Consider the following 17572-nt stretch of genomic DNA (forward strand, 5'->3'; position numbering starts at 1 on the left):
ATAAATGGTCTCCTTTTGAGACAAAAGTTTATCTAGACAAGTTACAATAACATTAGCTCATTAATAACGAGAGTATATTAATTTTTACCTACGTAGTACATTGTGCAGATTCGCATATCTATATTCAAAATAAAGTCTATTAAAATTAGTATAATTATGCAACATTATCAAAGTCTATTTTATTTATTATTTTCCATCCAGCTTTCCACGAAACGTGCAAATACCTAGAGTACAACCTTCACGAACCAAGACACTTCAATCACAACTACCCTTTTCCAAGTGGAAACACAATACCAAAAGGAAGGATCAGATTTACTTAAAACAATGCCGAATAAACGCCTCTTTGACTCCACCGATCAACAATTCCACCCCTTCGCTTTATGTTCTCGGTGAATGTCGAGAGAGAAAGAGAGAGAGAAAGAGAAAGTCAAAGACGACCCGCCATTGTGAGGTCGAACTTTGTCACAGCTGGCTACGGAAGTCACAATGCCAGAAGAAAGATTGACCTTAGCAATCTAACCGTTGTCATTCCAGGTCGGGATTTGTTCTTAGCGCGACGTCTCCTCGGGAAAACTGGCGTTCGGCCAATGAGCCAAAATGTAGGCCAAATGTCTTTCTCGCATCCGTGCACGTTGTTCCACGGATTCGCTGATAATTCCAGCCCATTCCCGCGGAATGTCCGATGCAAACGACGCCAGTATATCCACGACGTTAATTGTACTTTTTCTTGTCGGAGCGATCCGCAATGTTTTTTCCCTCCCTGCTTCTGCCACACGTGGCCTCCTTGGCGTGAAAACTTTTAATTCCACGTCACCAACTTTTAATAGAATTTGTTTCCACCCGTTCGCGACCACGTCGGACTCCGTTGATCAACTTCTCAATTTCTGAAGCTCGTTATCCTGATTCCGTAGTCCGCTCATCGCGGATGGTTCGGAAGTATGACGAGAGAGCACGAATCGGAGAATTCACGATTAGGAATTACAGTCAGCTCGCGTGGCAGGCGTCATTGTACGTTAAAATAAATTAGTTTCAAACTCTAGCGCACTGGAGAGATGCGACCGAACGATCTCATTGCATTAGCGGCGGATGCGTTGCGAAACGGTCAATTGAGATACAGTGAAGGGGTTCGCAACGTTTCCTGCTGACAGTTGTAGATTACATTATTATTGTCATACGTTTGTGGTGCTTCTCTAGATCAAAAATTATCCTTAGGGGATTCGAAACTCTCCTGACCTTGTCAGACCTGAATTTTGTTTTTTCTCGTACTAATGTAATTTAATTTTCAGGGTTAACTTGGACTAAAATTAGTATGGAAAAAATCAAAAAAAAATCCTGATAGTGTAGTTTTCGAGGAAAACTGATCTTTCTTCATGCGCACAAATAAGAACATTCAACTTATACGATAGTGTCGGTTTTGTGTGTGGTAATTTTGTGTCTTCAATTGTAGACGTTGGGTCTGAAAGGGTAAATATAGACATATTTGGTCCTGCACTGATGACGCAGAAAACTTTCTAAATATATTAAGTGTTACTCTGGTACTGTTTCATAAAAAATTAAATCCCGTTTCTTCCATGATTTGAAAGTAGATACAAAATTGATAATGCAAATGGTAAATGAACAACCTTCTATCCGTTACTCAACGAATAAAAATTCAAATCCAAAGTACAGCTTGAAATATTACACATTGAACAAGTAAAAATGTAACTATTGGATCGGATAAAGGCCGTAAATAAATCGCAATATGTTCGGTCTTTTCTGTTATCTATTATTCGAATAAAATGTTGCCCATCCCTCCCGACTCGGAAACGTTAACACTTCGAACCAAAAACAATACGAACGGGGTCAGCGAGCATGTTCCAGCGCGGCTTTTCAGCGCATCTAAACAACGGACAAATATCGATGGCAAACAGGACCTTCAGTTACGGTTGACACGTTCATCGATTTCTTCGTTCGCAGCCCTAATCTCTTAATCAAAGCGAGGAGAATGCTCGCGGAAATTTTTGACAAATAGTAACGAGCTTATTGTTCGAGGTTTCTGCATCGAATGTGGCACAAACGGGCCACCACACCGCCGTGTCCTCAGCGTAAGATGTCTATTACATTTATTGATAATCCGGCGGCTGACTGACAATGTGTCAAATGCAAATGGTGCTGGTGGGTCTTCGATGCAGCTGGTCTTTCGTTTGGACGCAGCTGATAACTTCGCAGTGTCGTGTTCTTTGTTCCTGACATTCGGAGCTTTTTAAATTCAAAGTTTTGCTGTTGGCTCGCTTTCAACGGAGAGCTCGGAACGAGTCCTGGGTAATAATGCTCTGGAATATTACCTGAAAATGTTTGAAGCTCCGGAAAGTCGTATTCCCTGCTCAATGCTCAAGTTTCTTATCGAAGGATAAGTTCTAGCTTCGATTAATATCTTCCGATTTGTGCTTTTCAGTCTTACCTTTTCAAACCCCTTGGTATTTTAATATTGCTCCTTTCGACGTATCACTTATAATGTATCTTAACAATCTCGTGGAAATTCTTTGAGAAATGAACAACAGAGACGAGATTACCATCGTTACTATAAACAAAATTCGCGAATTGTTTCACACGAAATGAATTCCCAACGCGATTTCCGATGTACAAGCGTACTGTGTAACTGATTTCACGGAAAATCTGCATACATTACGCGATGCGTCAAATGCAAATGACACCGATAAATCCACAACGCTAGGCAACGGTTCAGCTGCAATTAGGGGAACGCGAGGCGTAGTCGTTGAAGTGGGCCTAACAGATGTAACGAGAACGGCAATTAAAAAGTTCAATGTATTCTTATGCCGCTTCGTGACCCGTCAGGTTTCGTACCGACAATTCTAATTGCAGACAGCGTTTACGAAATTGCAGGAGAATCAGTCCCGATACCAAACTGGCGAACGAATTCGGCTTTGCGTTTACCGAAGCAACTTTTAACGTCTGCCTTTATTATTCTAATATATAGAAGAACATTTTCATTCACATTTTGTATTAATAATTTTAAGAATTCTCAAAATGTCACAAGGCGAGTCATAGGAACGAGTTTGGCTTGTTAACCATTTCAGACCTGGCGTCCACGATTGAAGACAGAAAATTTAGAAATTACCGACACTGTCGTTTAAGGCAAATGTCCTATTTATGCACATGAAGAAACACCAGGTTTCCTCAAAAACTACATTATTAGGATTTTTGTTGTTTTTTTTTCTATAATAAATTTATTTCAAGTTCACCCTAAAAATCAAATTACATTAGTACGAGACAAAAAATTCAGGTCTGAAAGAGTTAAAAAACGCAGGAATTTTTTCAGAGGGATAAAAATGATCGTTTAATTCTATTGTGGAGTAATATTTGAGAAAGTAAAGATTTCATGATAAATCGCTTCCTTCGCTGGTCTGTCCGACGAGTAAAAAGCCAACGGTGAGCTTTCAACGTTAATCACCGTCACAGCCAAGTAGAATTAACCGGATTTAACGCAAAAACATGATTAATATCGCGGGATTGCAAAGAAACGTGGCTACTTAGTGGTTTATTTGCCTCGAGGCCGATTTCACCTGCAAGGGTGCACGTTCCAGCGAGCACTTTTTGTTTCGTTATTGATCTACATTTGCGACCAACGGACACCGAGGGGAGGAATTATTCGACGATATTGGGCACGGGATAATTCATGTCAAAAACAATTTGCTTGGCGACGATGAATTGTTTCATTAATCGAGAACGAAACATTGCTGGTCTTGTCAACGTTGCAAAAGACCAATCCACTGGTAATAATTGCTGTTCAACTGTGATAAAATCTCGTTATTTTTGTGTACGTTCTGAAATGAATACTGTGAAAATTGTGCGTTGATTTCGTTAAATTTCACGTTGAAATAAGCAAGGAAAGTAGAATCCGAATACTTGGCGCTGTACAAAAAATACAATACTTTTTAGCTAATGAGTTAAATGCTAAACTATTGTAGCTATGAATGAGGAAGTGGTTCTATTAACGCGGTACCAATAATACCAAATTGGTATCTATGATAGTAATACGTCCAATGTGCCAATAATTATGGGTGAACCGCATAGGTTCGTTTGCAGGAACCAAATAACTGCCACGTCTGGTCCTCAACCTCTACGTTATATACTACATATTAATTTAACTTCAACGCTCACGCAAACATACATAAAGAGTCGTTGAAATTATATACCTTCAGTAAATTACCACCTACAGAGTGTTGCAAAAAGATGCAGAGATATGTATATACTCTGTACATCCTCGAATAATAAGTAGCTTCATAAGTAAATGTGCCTCAAATACGAGGCACGTGAAAAGCTTAACTTGAAAACGAGGCTGCGTCTGGGGACACAAGTTTTCATGAACTTTTGATCCCGGGCCTAAGTTGTGCAATATTAAGAGACACGCTACGTATTCAAATACGAAGAGTCTCCTATACTTTTTCAGCGTGACAACTTCGCGGCACCGAAAATGCAGGAAGTCGATGCAGAAACTCCGGGACAGATGCTTATTTTCGGATTGATAGTTGCACGTTCCACCTCGTTGCGTTTTCGTAACGCTGAAAGTATTACCCCGAACGATATATCAGTAACCGTATCGAGGCACGTGTACAAGCGCCCAATGCCTACATACAAGTCCAGAGAAGTATCAATTCCCAGGCGATTTCAGGACTACACGCCAATTTCTTTGGCACGTAAGCCAACCACTCGTTCTAATTTACTCGCTGCAGGCGCAACTTGCCTTGCCAGCCAGTTATTATTCGTCGTACGAAAAGCGACCAGAAAAAAACGAATGCGAAGAGGTCATTCATAATTTTTCATTTTCTTTCGATGTATGCAATAAGTAAACAAATCGAAAAACAAAGATTGCGAATCGCTATAAAGGATACTGATCACTACAATTTATTTCAGTTTCCATTTACGTCTCATTAAATTAACTCAACGAGGAACGAATCACAAAGTTCAATTACCCCAGAATTTTCTGATCAATAAAATCGAGGAACATTCCCACGGAGAAATTACGAATACTAACACGCGAGCAATCAGTCGAGAAACTATCGCCGCAAGTTGTCAGTATCGTAGCGTGCTAACAGTAACTGGGTCTCCCGTATATTTGCAACGGTGTTAGAGGAAAAAAAAAAACAGTCGGCAGAATTGTGTTGATTAATCGCCAGCAGCCTGGTTTTTCACCTCTTTTATTCGTCCGCGTTCCGCCAAGGAAACGTCGCAGGAAGAAAGGTAATCATAATAAAGCTTTCCTTGTGCCTTCAGTCGTAACTAGTTCCCGTCTGCCCGGAACTGCGCGAACAAACAAATTATCGAGGATGAATTCTTTTCCTTTCTTCAGCCGTTGAAAGTCGGGAATGAAAAAAGAATTCCGAGAAGTCTGCAGAGGCGCAAGATTAGAGCGAATTACGAGAGAACGCTTCGAGTGGTCTTGGCAGAAAAATAACGAAACGCTGAAAAGTCGTAAATGAGAAATAGATGTAAACATTTTCTGTGACAAGTGTAAAAATAAATGTAGTTTCAGGTTCTAGAAGCAATTTTCGTAGAACTAATAATTTATCGAGATGGATACTGCCATATTTTTCTGAACTGTTATATTATAATAATTACTATTTTTATAAAAGGAAATTATTTTTTGTAAATTTATATATTTATAAAGTCCGCATTTTATCGTCTCCTTTCCGATACGAAATAGCTGAGAAACAAGAGAAATACTGAGAAAAGTGTAAAAATTAGAGCTACATACCACGACTGCATTAAAGAATATTTATTTTGCACGAGTCACGTATTGGAGTATGGTAAAGCGCAGACATATCTCATGAACTCCCTCTTTCAGTTTCTCGAGAATACCGAGAGTTATATTTCTTATATGTCTCTTGCAGCATCACCTGGTGTCGTAAACATTTTTTTTTTTTGTAAGAGTGGAACATAAATGTCACTGTTTACAACAGATATAAAGATGAGAATACTCCTGCTTAAGATACTACTTTACTTCGTTTTTATAGATGGATATTCTGTATTGCGATGTTGACAAAGCGAACCTCAACTTGAAATCTAACGGTTTGAAATGAATTACATACTTCTAGGAGACTACACTTTTCCAGGTTCTACGAGCATGAACCTATGGAATTTCAAGATATTTTAGGTCTTTTTAAAGGTACACTAAGGTTAATAGTACACTTCGCTTTCACAGGCCAATATTTTTTGCGTAATTTTCAATTTTCACGACGTTTTAGGTACTTAATTACACCGAAGTCGTGTAACTGATTCTATTTACAAGAAGTATCAGTGAGCATTAAGACCAAACGTGTTTTGAATCCCGACCGCGCAGCCAATTTAACCGATCGCCGTCCGCGACCTAGGTCAATTAATTAAAAAAGCCACCGTCGGCTCAGCGCGAGCTAATTTTCATTATTATACCACGAGTAGGTAATTACCTCCCTCCCTCTGAGAATTGGAAAAAACCAGTGGAATCGGATTCGAGCAGCGATCAATGCGACCGATCCGGCATCAACCAATAAAACACCGTCAACAACGCGAGCTAACCTTCGCCACTGTTGCGGAAACTTTAATCAGGCCAGTTCCCCATTCGCTGCACAGTGGCTGGAAATCCCCAAAAAACTGGTCAGTAGGGCATTTTTGAGCTTCAAATTTCGACGCGTGAAATGCTGTAAATCAATTATTATCATACTATCAATTATTATCAATACTATCAATTTAGCACTTGAGTTTCGTTACTTTCAAAATTTTTGTTTAAATTGAAAGGGTAGTCACATCTCAGAATCCTAAATGCAGACTTTTATATAACTATACATTCCTAGAAAATGACCAATTGTATTTACTTTAATCAAATAAAATAAAATAAAAATTATATAATAAAATATGATCACATAATCATATAATAAAAATTCTGTTTCCTATTTAATTGATCAACGGAAATATGTAACAGGTGTGAATAATTAGATATTCCCAAATACAGTTCGTTAAAGTCGAGATCAGACGCACGTCGCAGAACAAGGATCGATCCCCGCGGCTTTTGGTGTTGTCTATGACGGAGAGGAGTTGGAACGATGAAAGGAACCGGCGTTTCGCCGCGGGGCCAGCGATGATAAAACGCTGGAAAAAGGTGAAAACATTGGTAAACCGAAGCGACAATAGGGAGCAGTGGTCGCCGGTGAGACCCGTTAACGAGATCAGGAAATCTGATTTTCCGATTCCCATTCAGGTCTCTATTTCCCACTATTGAATAGAACAGGCGTTCACGGACGAAGGAAGGAAGTCGATACACCCTGGTACATCCTAAACATAATTCAAGTTCCCCTTCCATTGTTAATTGCAGAGCTGGGCAAAGTCACAACAAGACACAAATTTGATAAAACAACCAGTCCTTGACTCGTCATACATCGAATACAATTACAACTTCAATTGTACAGATTGGTAAACCAAGTTTATCTCAGCAATCAATAGGAAATTATAACCCTGAATTGACCCCTTGACCTACACATTATCTCCCGATTGCTCGGGCTATAGTAAACAAGAAAGTAGAAAGTCCGAACCAAGCACCACGAGTCAGGCTCGTGCCGATTGTTGATAGCCTAAATTTCTTACCACGAGTGTCACTCGTCGTTGTAGGCCGAAGGCTTAAGATAAACGTAATTCCATAATTATCGAGTACACACCCTACTAATTGTGCACAATACCCAAAAGTTTCATTAGAATTCTGACTCTTATCGATTGAAAATTTGATTTCCGAATTCAATATTCAATCAACGAGAGTTTGTGTGGCATGTCAATGAAACGACGTTTCACGCGGAACAAATAAAAGCTTATCCCAACAACTGTTTAATCGAGTAAACGACGCGAATAAACCGATATACCGTGTTTCCATTCGCCATTCATTATTCGAATCAAATTCTGCCCAACTCTGGGTGCCGGTGCCCAACGGACGCGAGCGCGTTTCGAGGAAAAAGCCACCCCCGGTATTGGTGGGCAACAGGAGTATTGATTTCCTGGTACGATACGGCAACGGCGAGGTGGAGCCATCGCAGCTCCAGTGGTAGCACCGCCATATTTGTTTCCCCCAGGAAGACCAGGAAGAGACTGCGGAAAGTGGATTTTCCAGGGGCTTCTTCCAGTCGTTGATTCATCGTCGATTATCGTAAGTAGAAACCAGTCGACTAGCGTACGTTAAAGCTCGAGCTTTTCGCATTGACACGCGTCGTCGACCGTTCGTGAACCGTTTTCCGTCGATACGCGGACACTGCGGCTGAGGATGTCGCCGATCGCTGCGGGGCTGCCTTTGAAACTCGTGTAAACAATGTGCCGAGATCGTTTGACAGGTGGTTGTTTCGAGTTAAAGTGATTCCTGAACGGCAACGCGATAGTTCAGTGGTGTTTTGATAATCGATGGCTTCATCGTTATCAAATTTCGACCCATAAACGCAGGGTCCACTTAACTCCCGGGTCGACCGTTGGACGACACTCTTCCTTTCAATTTTCGTTTATCCGTGGCCAGTTCTGAGTGCGACGATAAGGTGCGAAATTGTTTATTTACTTATCGACAGAAGCCTTTGTTGCACGATCAGTGTACTCATGCATATATAAGATGAACATGTTACATCTTATGCTGTCACATGTGTAAGAATAACCTTCTTAAATCAATCTCTTTCTCTTATTTATTTGTACGTATTGAGTGACTTCCAGTTCTGTGGTGCAGTGGAAATTATATTTATTTAACATCTTCCTTGCAAAAATACGTAGTGAACACATAAGATGAACGTGTTCCATCTTGTATACATGTGCAAAAGAGGCATAATTAGATAAAATACCCTTTTCAAACCTTCTTATTCGCGCTCGGTGATTTGTAATTCAAAAATGCAGTGTAAATTTAATTTAGCAACATCTCTTCTTCCATAAATAGAAATAAGGTGACCATGTTAAATCTTGTGCTGATACATGTGCGTAAGAGGTGAAGCCGAAGTGTTATTTTTAAACTAAATCTCTTCTGTGCTGTTATATTTCGTTTCCTGACGCTATCTTCATTTTCTGTAACGCGTAAAATCGTCGAAACGTAACTGTGAACGGTGTATGCAGCATGAAACCGGGCTAATGATCGTTTGTCGATTGATCAGCTCGTCTATTCTTAGACACAGCACGTGGCGACACAATACCATGGACTCGCATTCGCAAGGGAATATGTGCTTCTAATCCAAGTGTACTTCGTGATGCAGGAGAGATATTCCAGACCATATCTGCAGTGCTACCGTTTGCATTGGCATTGATTGATTTCGAGAAGGCAGCCTAATTGCAGCCGGTCCTTAAGCTTCTGATCACCGTTTTATGTAACATATCGAGACTTGCGTCGAAAGCTCTTTATACGATTTGAATACCTTGATTGGATCGGGTCACGGATGATGTAAATTGAATCAGTACAAGTGTGCTTTATTCCTTTATTCGTTTTTCGTTGCTTGATGCTGAATGTCGCGACGTGGAGGGTCTAGAATTTTTGTTTAAATTATGGTGATGATTTTAACGATTTTAACTCATCCAGTGATAGTGTTCATATTGTGTTCGATGGAGTGCTCGAAAGTTTATTGAAACCTGCTTCCTGGTTTTGTTGTAAGGTAATTGCATTAGTGTCCTGTCAATTCTTGATACTACTCATGCAAATTGTTCAAATCTATTTCTATGTCGATGCTTTTAATCAAGACTTAATCGTACACTTATATTTTATTTTCCCTTCCCATAATGTTTCATTAAGCGTTGCATTATCATTGCTCTATTATTAATTTTGTTAATTATGCATGATCAGTAAGAAGCTAATAATTATTAACAGGTACCAATGATTTTGTTTCCGGAAACTCAATTTTATGCTTTGATTTCTTACACTACGTCAATATATTGCTACATTATTCACAAATTAAATTCTACCGATGAAAACCTACGAAGCTAGATCGAAACGTATACAAAATTTAATTTCAACATGTTCACGACTTTTCCATTTCGAAGAACCAAGTAATCCCTACGAGTGTTATAGCAAATATTCAAAGCCGCGGTGATTCCACCGTGTATAGAAATCGCGGCAGATCAATGGTTTCTATGACAGCGAACGCCAATCGATATCAACCGTCGTTTTTCACGGCGACACGACAAAGAGGATTTCCCCGACCGTGTTTAATTTCCACGAGTAATAACTTTCGAAGTTTTTTCTACCAATGGAAACGCCGCGATAACGATTTTCCCTGCCGGCGGAACGTTCAACCTCAAACGACGCCCGCGCGAAGTGAACGCACCCGCTCGACAAACACCGCCAGCCCACGAAGACTGAACAGTCGAGTGCTTTTTTTTTTCCCTGTGCATATTTACGACCGTAATAAATCCGAAGAGGATAGAATTGCCACGAAATACCCGTGCTCGTGGAAAATGCAAAAGTGTCGTACACGTTTAACGAGCGGCGCAGAAACGACGAAATGGAACGTAGAAAACGAAGCAACGAACAGAAAAGGAAAAAGGAAAAGGATAAAGGCCGGAGCGTGTTTGCTTAACTGAAAACACGGAAACCAAAGAGGGCACGTAAAACGTGATGCGTCAAGTAAACTTAATGGCGCGATTAGAGATAAACGGATGGTCGAATTGATGATTGAATTTATACTATTGCGAGCCTTTGATGGGATCGTAATGTTTAAAATTATTGAAGATATGTACAATCGGAGGATTCGAAAGTTGATAGAAAATAGACACGGAGTGTTCTTCACAATTCGTAATTTCTTTACGAAAAAAAAACTCTTAGCTCTCCAATTAAAACACCTAGCATCATTTTCTTATTTAATTTACATTATATGTCAAAGTTTACTACGAGAATTGGAAATTTATTTAACCCACCTCCTTTGTACAAAGGAATTAAAAGAAAGGAGAAAGAATACTTGCTAAACATATGTCTATAAGCCAACCCTTTCACAGCAAACGGTGATTTCTAATACGATAATGTTAAGTAGCCACCCGCATCTATTCATCGCTAGCGATACCAACACAAAGGATTATTACGGATTACACGGAATTATTTTAATCTCTTATAAGCTGTGTCCCATGCGTCGTGCTTCCAATATCAATACACCCCCGACATCGTCCCTCACTCTTTCAACATTCTACGATTACTTCGATTCTTTAGTCATCGCCACGAGTCAGCTTCGTTTGTTCTTTATCGTAACGTTTACCGAATTTGCTTCATGAATTATCAATTTCTTGTGTAATTTATTCAATCCAGCAAACTTTAAGTCCTTCTTCTCGAGAACTATGTAGATCCAAACTAATTCGAGCCGTTTCGATGCCCATCGTTGGTTTCGGCACGAGGTAGCGCAAATTGCCGAAAGAATTTCCTTTCTCAACGGCCATCGGTCCTTCCAGGTTGAAATAGCAAAAAATTCCCCAAAAGAATTTCCATTCGCGGAACAATTTCTCAGGGGCCGCGCAGTGGAATCGCAAGTGGAAGGCCAGACACGCGTGGTAGAGGAGGTCGCGTAGAACGACGACGCAAAGCTACAGGCGCCACACCGTCTGCGGCCGACGCTCGATAAACTACATTACGTGCTAACGCGTCGAGCCTTCTATTTTCTTCTTCCTCTGCTATTTTTTTCGACCCCGCCTCTACGCTCCGCCGCGCTCCTTCGTCGTTGCCCTGAGCGGCGAACTGTGTCAGCCGCCTCGAAGGTCCTATCGCGACCGGAAACTGTGTCGCAACCTCAACGGCGTCAATTTCTCAGGAATTAAAAAAACTGGAGCGCACATGTTATGGAAAATGCACGCTGATAATTAAGTGGTTACGGCGAGCACGCGTTATCGCTGCTCTAGCTGTAATCCCACAACGAAGGGGTAAAAGAAATGCGGCGTTTCTCGACGTTGTTTCTACCACCTGGCCCCATGTTCGTGCGCACGCATGCGTTATTTGCATCGTGTAGTACTTTCCGGGATTCTGAAAACTTTTTTCTTGCGTCGAAACGAGTGCTACGACCGCGCGAGAGGTTCTGGCTCACCTAATTGCCGTAATTATGGATTCTTTTGGTCTCGCGAACTTTCAAAAATTTGACGGAAATTGAGGGAGAGAAATTCATCCCTCCTAAATAGAACGATACGATGTAATTGGACCGTTCGTTAGTGGGTACGAGAATGTTTTTGATTTAGGAGCTTTCGATCCGCAGTGTTTTAGTTCTAGTCAGTAATAAATAAAAATGTAACTCAAGATAATGTGACCGAAGCATTTTTATTCAACACAGGAAAGGCCGCTACGGTCGAAAAGTAAATAAAGATATGCCTGTTCAGATTAACGAAACATTTAATTACATTCAAGAAGCATGTAATTACACAAGGCATTTATATTTTAAAATTGAAAAGATTTTCTTTTAAACGCGTGCAACTGGTGTACGTAAGTTGACAGTCTTACGAAATTTCTTAGAAAGCATTCGGGAAAAATGAAGATCGGACGCAAGACAGGTTTCTATACCGATGCAATTAATTAAGCGTTAGTGCTTTAAGCTTTCCGCTTTTTGTGTTCCCTACTTTCGTTGCTTGCTCTTCAAACTGTGTCACACGTTCTGAAAGCCCTATGGCGAAGGAAACTGTGTCACAGTTACACTGGTGGTTCGTGACGGCCACTGATGGTCACGTAAAAAAAAATTAACGCGATCTCTATCGAATATCGCAAGAGATAACGTACGACAAACAAACCCTCCTATTAAACTTTGTTTAAACCTGTGTATACTTTGTTCATATATTTTTTTACTATTTTCTAAGACGTATTCAATTTCCTTACTTCGTCTACGTTGTATACTTGTAGACTATTAAGCCTCATTTGTATTATAAATTAGAAAAAAAATTGTTTAACCATATCTAACAATGATAATAACTATCTATCAGATAGTAGATTTCCTGGATGGAAAACCCCTCTAAGTTCTTTAGAAGAGATGCAAAAACGTATCTATTTTTCCTTTGGAACGATACTAAGTTTTGATGAAACTTGATACACGGGGATTTTTGGGGGCCTCCCAATGCTGATTCCAAATCTGAACTTGAAATTTGAAAATTCAAAATGACGGGTTCAATATAGCGGGACAAAATACGAAAAGTGACTGGATTTAAATGAATACACAGAACATTTTTCATCGATCGAAACTCGTATCGCCGTTTTCAAGAATAACGACAGACGGAATGTACAGTACTAAACTAAAGCGATTTCCATAAAGCTGGATATTGCAACGGATGTATCCGGAATAAAGTTTCACTGTTCAGAGAAAGGGATAATAAATTCACGCTCTTCCTCGATTTAAACCTTCGACGGGAATTACTTTTGATCTGAAAATACTTTATATGTATTTTATTCCACAGCTAAATTTACAAGTCCTTCTTCCACTTCTTACGGTTAAACTGAAAAGAAATTTTTGCATGAAATTCTTTAAAAGCGTCAAGACAATGTCAGAAGTGTTTCAATAACTATCACGAACTTGACACAAACGCTACGTAAGATTCAATATCGATTAAAATCGTCCAAGAAAAATCGTATTAACCCTTGAGAATGCTCGAAAGGTGCATATTTTTTCTCTCGCAATGCTTTACTTCGTTCCAGCTTGTATATATCAATTCGGAGTTCTCGCATCATAGCAACGACACGCGAGCTGAATCCGATCTACTTTTATTAAAACAACGAGCGTGTGCTAAAACGATTAAAGGACCTTCGACGCGGCTGATCTTCGACCTAGTTTCGCCGAATGTGCATTCGAGTAATGTTTATTCCGAGACGCGTTGCATTTACTCGTACATGGAGCGTTACGACATCGATATTCGGGAAGAATATGTGGAACATCTGTTCCAAAATTGAATTGTTTTAACTACTAAATTCGCTTCTACAACGAGAATAAAAGCGAGTCCTCATTGAAATCGATGTCGCATATATTATTGTAAACTGGGAAAAGTTGAACGGCGGAATGTAAGGCGGAGCCGGGTCATTCTTGACCTGGGGTAAAATTCTTTTATCATAGTTCCTAGAACGAACTCTCGCATCAGAACTTTATCTATACACTTTGAAGTAGGTCTTATGATAATTTTTGTTAGAAAGGTGGTAACAGTAAACGAGGAGCTGAGAATGAGATTGCACGAAATTTTTCTGCTGGTATTTGAAAAAAAGTAAATACTTGAACACTGTCGTAAATACTTTTATTTTCTATATCTTCGTTCCAGATATCGAATTCGTCAGTCCTGTAAAGGTACCTTGATCTATCTCCAATAAAGCACATTATACAATATAGGGATAAACCGTTTTTAAAGTACATGTGCTGAACACAAATCCCTTTCGAAACGAGTGATTCCCTGGTATAGGACGCAAAGGTGGCCAACGAAATTCAAGATCAACGTTAAACCCTGCCAGTTTGATTTCAGTGTCAGTGCAACAGAACGAAACAAGGCGTTTGGACGAGTATCGAAGCAGTTTATCTCGATAGATTCAATTCCCAGCCACTGGACCCGCCATCTCTGGACGACCACCCTGCAACAGGGATCCTCGCCCGATGGAACGGTGGTATATCGATGACGTCAAATGCGGCAGTGCACGGCGTCGTTGCAGTTCGTCGGGACGCATGCGTCTCTCATCGATCGATGCGCGTCGTCGCTCGAGCTTTTCACCCGCGCACCTCACACGAGGCGCAAAGCGACCGAAAGCAGAACACGCGCGCGACTAGCCTCGTCCTGCGGTAAAAAGAACACCGTGACTCGAACTCGCGAGAAACTCTGACGTGTGAGTTCGACATCTCGCGATGCGAATCCTCGTCTGGCCTTGAGTGTCGTCGGAATTGTCAGAATTTCGCCGTTCGACCTAAAGTTCCTAAAAGATCGTCGCGATACCATAAGAAAAGGGAAATTTGAGGGCGACGATAGGTCGATCCGTCGACAGCTGGGCCACGATCAAAGTAATGGAGGATAACTGTTGAATTTCTCGTTTCCATGGAACGCATCGAATGTGTCGCTTGTGGTACGTACAGTCCGCGAAATCTGTAACGCGAGATATCGATAAAGCGCCGATGCCCTCAACCGCAGGGACCGTAGTTACAGTTTGACTATACACAACGAAGAGGGAGGCGGAGCAGTGCGCGCTGAACGCTACGACGATGATGTAGGCCACGCACGGTGTCCAGCTGCGACGAGATACCTATCGTAGGATGTAACAAACGCCCATAACCCCGTCGACATCGGGATCGTCTTGGTGATCGAAGAAATCGGGCGCGATGCCTAAGCAAGTGCCAGTGGAGAACCTGGTGATCCCGCCGCAAGATGGACGGATCTGCGGGACGATTTGCATATGCCAGATGACGGCCGTTCTGTCCTCCGTTGCGCTGGTCTATCTGACGGTGGCCATATACATGCCCAGCACCAGAGCGTTCAAGTCGGGCATCAGCGAGGTGCCAGTGATGTGCACGACGATACGGGCGGTGAACGCCGACAATTGTGACTGGGGCAGCTGCGGTGAGTGGTGTCTGTCGAAAACCTCCGGGCCCTGCGTGCAGATTCACGTGAATCTTCGCAGAAACGGCTCGACGATACTCTTAGCGAACTGCACGAACACTACCAACAAGACTTGTTACGGGATCGATCAAGAGAACGCGAAGAAATCGAAATGCATCGCGGACGAGTGCCGTAACCTCACGGGCACGTTCAATTGTTCCTCCGGGGTGTGCATCAATATCACAGACGCATTCGAGTGTATATTCCACGATACAGATCCGCCGATGAAGTGTTCCGGTAGACGCGGCAAGATCACTTGCATAGACATAGACGGTTTATTCAATTGTAATCGCGGCACCTGCGAGCGAATCAGAACCCCGTACAACTGCGATCGCAGGTGCGTCGACATTCCTACCAGAAACAAGAACATGATACTGCTGAGCGGCGACAAGGTTTACCTAAGTCAATGCGAGAGAGCGATAGACGTGCTGAGCAATCGAGAAATTTGGCACGAGGATCGCGGGGACGTAATGATGGCGTCCTGTTACGGAATGTTCAATTCCACCCTCGGCGTCGAGGCCGTGGACTGCATCAACGGTTCCGTCCTTGAGAAGGACCTTCTCACCGATCTGACCAATTTCACCTACCTGTCCTACCTCAACATATTCGCTACGAAACCGTTAGACGAGACCAGAATGGTCGCGCCGCCCGAGCAGGATCTGATCATCGCGAACGAAAGCCGTCTGCTGATCAATCTCGAGGGTTGCGTGAACACCCTCCGCGATGAGTGCCGGGACTTTCTTCACGAATACGGCAAAGACGGCTCCGACCATAACGCACGCGCCAGATTTCCCTGTTACTATGCCGAGGGTAACACCGGCGTGGTCGTGTCCCGTTTCAACTTGGAGAACACGTACAAGGAGTTCCTGGTCGCGTTGCTGTTGCCGAGTATCCTCTTCGTCGTCAGTTGCCTGACGTTGATCTTTTGTCAAAGGACCGTTGTGGTCGGGGACGACGCGAAAATGAGATTCAAGGGCACGGCCGGTTCGGCGATAGAGAAGAGCGCTTCGGGTAACCTAGGGGATGCTGGCGGAGGAAACTCTGCTATGGCGCTCTGAGATCCGTCACGTAAGAATCGTTCAGCAGCACCGGGACGGCAATCACACCGATTTCGCTTCGTGGATATATTTTTTCACGAATTACGACCGAACCCACCCGACGTATTTAACCACCTTCTGCGACGAATATGTATAATCAAATTTGAAATACTCTTATACACCACGCATCCGAATTAATCTTAGTCCTCGCTAAACCGTACTGCGATGGATTTAGCATCGAGCACCGCCATTCCCTTTTACATTATTATAGCGTATCATTAGATTAACGAATCTAGCACAAGGGTGACCTGAACTTTCACTTTTAGTCGGGTATTCTCTAGATAGCGATCCAGTTGATACACGGACAACTTGTATAGATAACTCGATAAAGTATGCATAGTAACAGAGCTTTACATTTCTCGCGTGACATTTTCTTTCTCTTTCTGTTTACAGGCATTCCCCTCCTGGAGGAGAGTCCGGCTCGTCAGTCGATATTCTCCCTGCGCGGGCATTATTAAGGTGTGGGGAGGGGGGGAACGCGTGGTTAAAATTCTCATATTGCAAAAAATAAATAAATCAATAAATAAATAAATAAATAAGTAAATAATAAACAAAAGAAAACAAATACGAATATTTCTGCAAAGCCATCAAGAAAAAGCAAAAAAGGAGAGAGCGAGCGGTCAGGAACAAAAAAAGTACAGGAGCAAAGATTTTTTCCTACTCGCACTGCCTGCACAAAATACTTTTGAGAGCGCACGTGCTTTTTTTGCCCGTGTCGCGCACGCGGACGGATCGCTTCGAAGAGTTTGCGTACAAAACGGATGCGCGACGCAGCAGCTCTCGGCTATATTACTCTCCTGCTGACAGGGAGATCCTGAATTTTGGGCTCAACGATTACTTTCGGATACGACGATACATATAAACGAGGAAATAAAGAAAAAGAAAAGGAACAAGACAATTCGGCGTCTTTTACACGTGACATT

General features: G+C 41.8%; 2 protein-coding genes across 2 annotated transcripts in view; one reads left to right on the forward strand and one right to left on the reverse strand.

Moving 5' to 3' along the window:
• LOC128877974 (cilia- and flagella-associated protein 298) overlaps positions 1-17572 on the reverse strand; it is a 100789-nt gene that overhangs the window by 44045 nt on the left and 39172 nt on the right. The gene's annotated exons all lie outside the window — the stretch shown is intronic.
• On the forward strand, positions 14247-17165 carry LOC128877967 (uncharacterized). The gene is made up of 2 exons (XM_054125695.1): positions 14247-16620; positions 17043-17165. Exon 1 carries the CDS (start codon positions 15276-15278, stop codon positions 16608-16610), a length of 1335 nt encoding a protein of 444 aa, XP_053981670.1. The 5' UTR covers positions 14247-15275; the 3' UTR covers positions 16611-16620; positions 17043-17165.

This window comes from Hylaeus volcanicus, chromosome 1, assembly GCF_026283585.1.
Source record: "Hylaeus volcanicus isolate JK05 chromosome 1, UHH_iyHylVolc1.0_haploid, whole genome shotgun sequence".
Taxonomy (NCBI): Eukaryota; Metazoa; Arthropoda; class Insecta; order Hymenoptera; family Colletidae; genus Hylaeus; species Hylaeus volcanicus.

Coding starts and splice junctions, on each gene's coding strand:
- LOC128877967 (XM_054125695.1), top strand. CDS start 15,276: ATGCCTAAGCAAGTGCCAGTGGAGAACCTGGTGATCCCGCCGCAAGAT.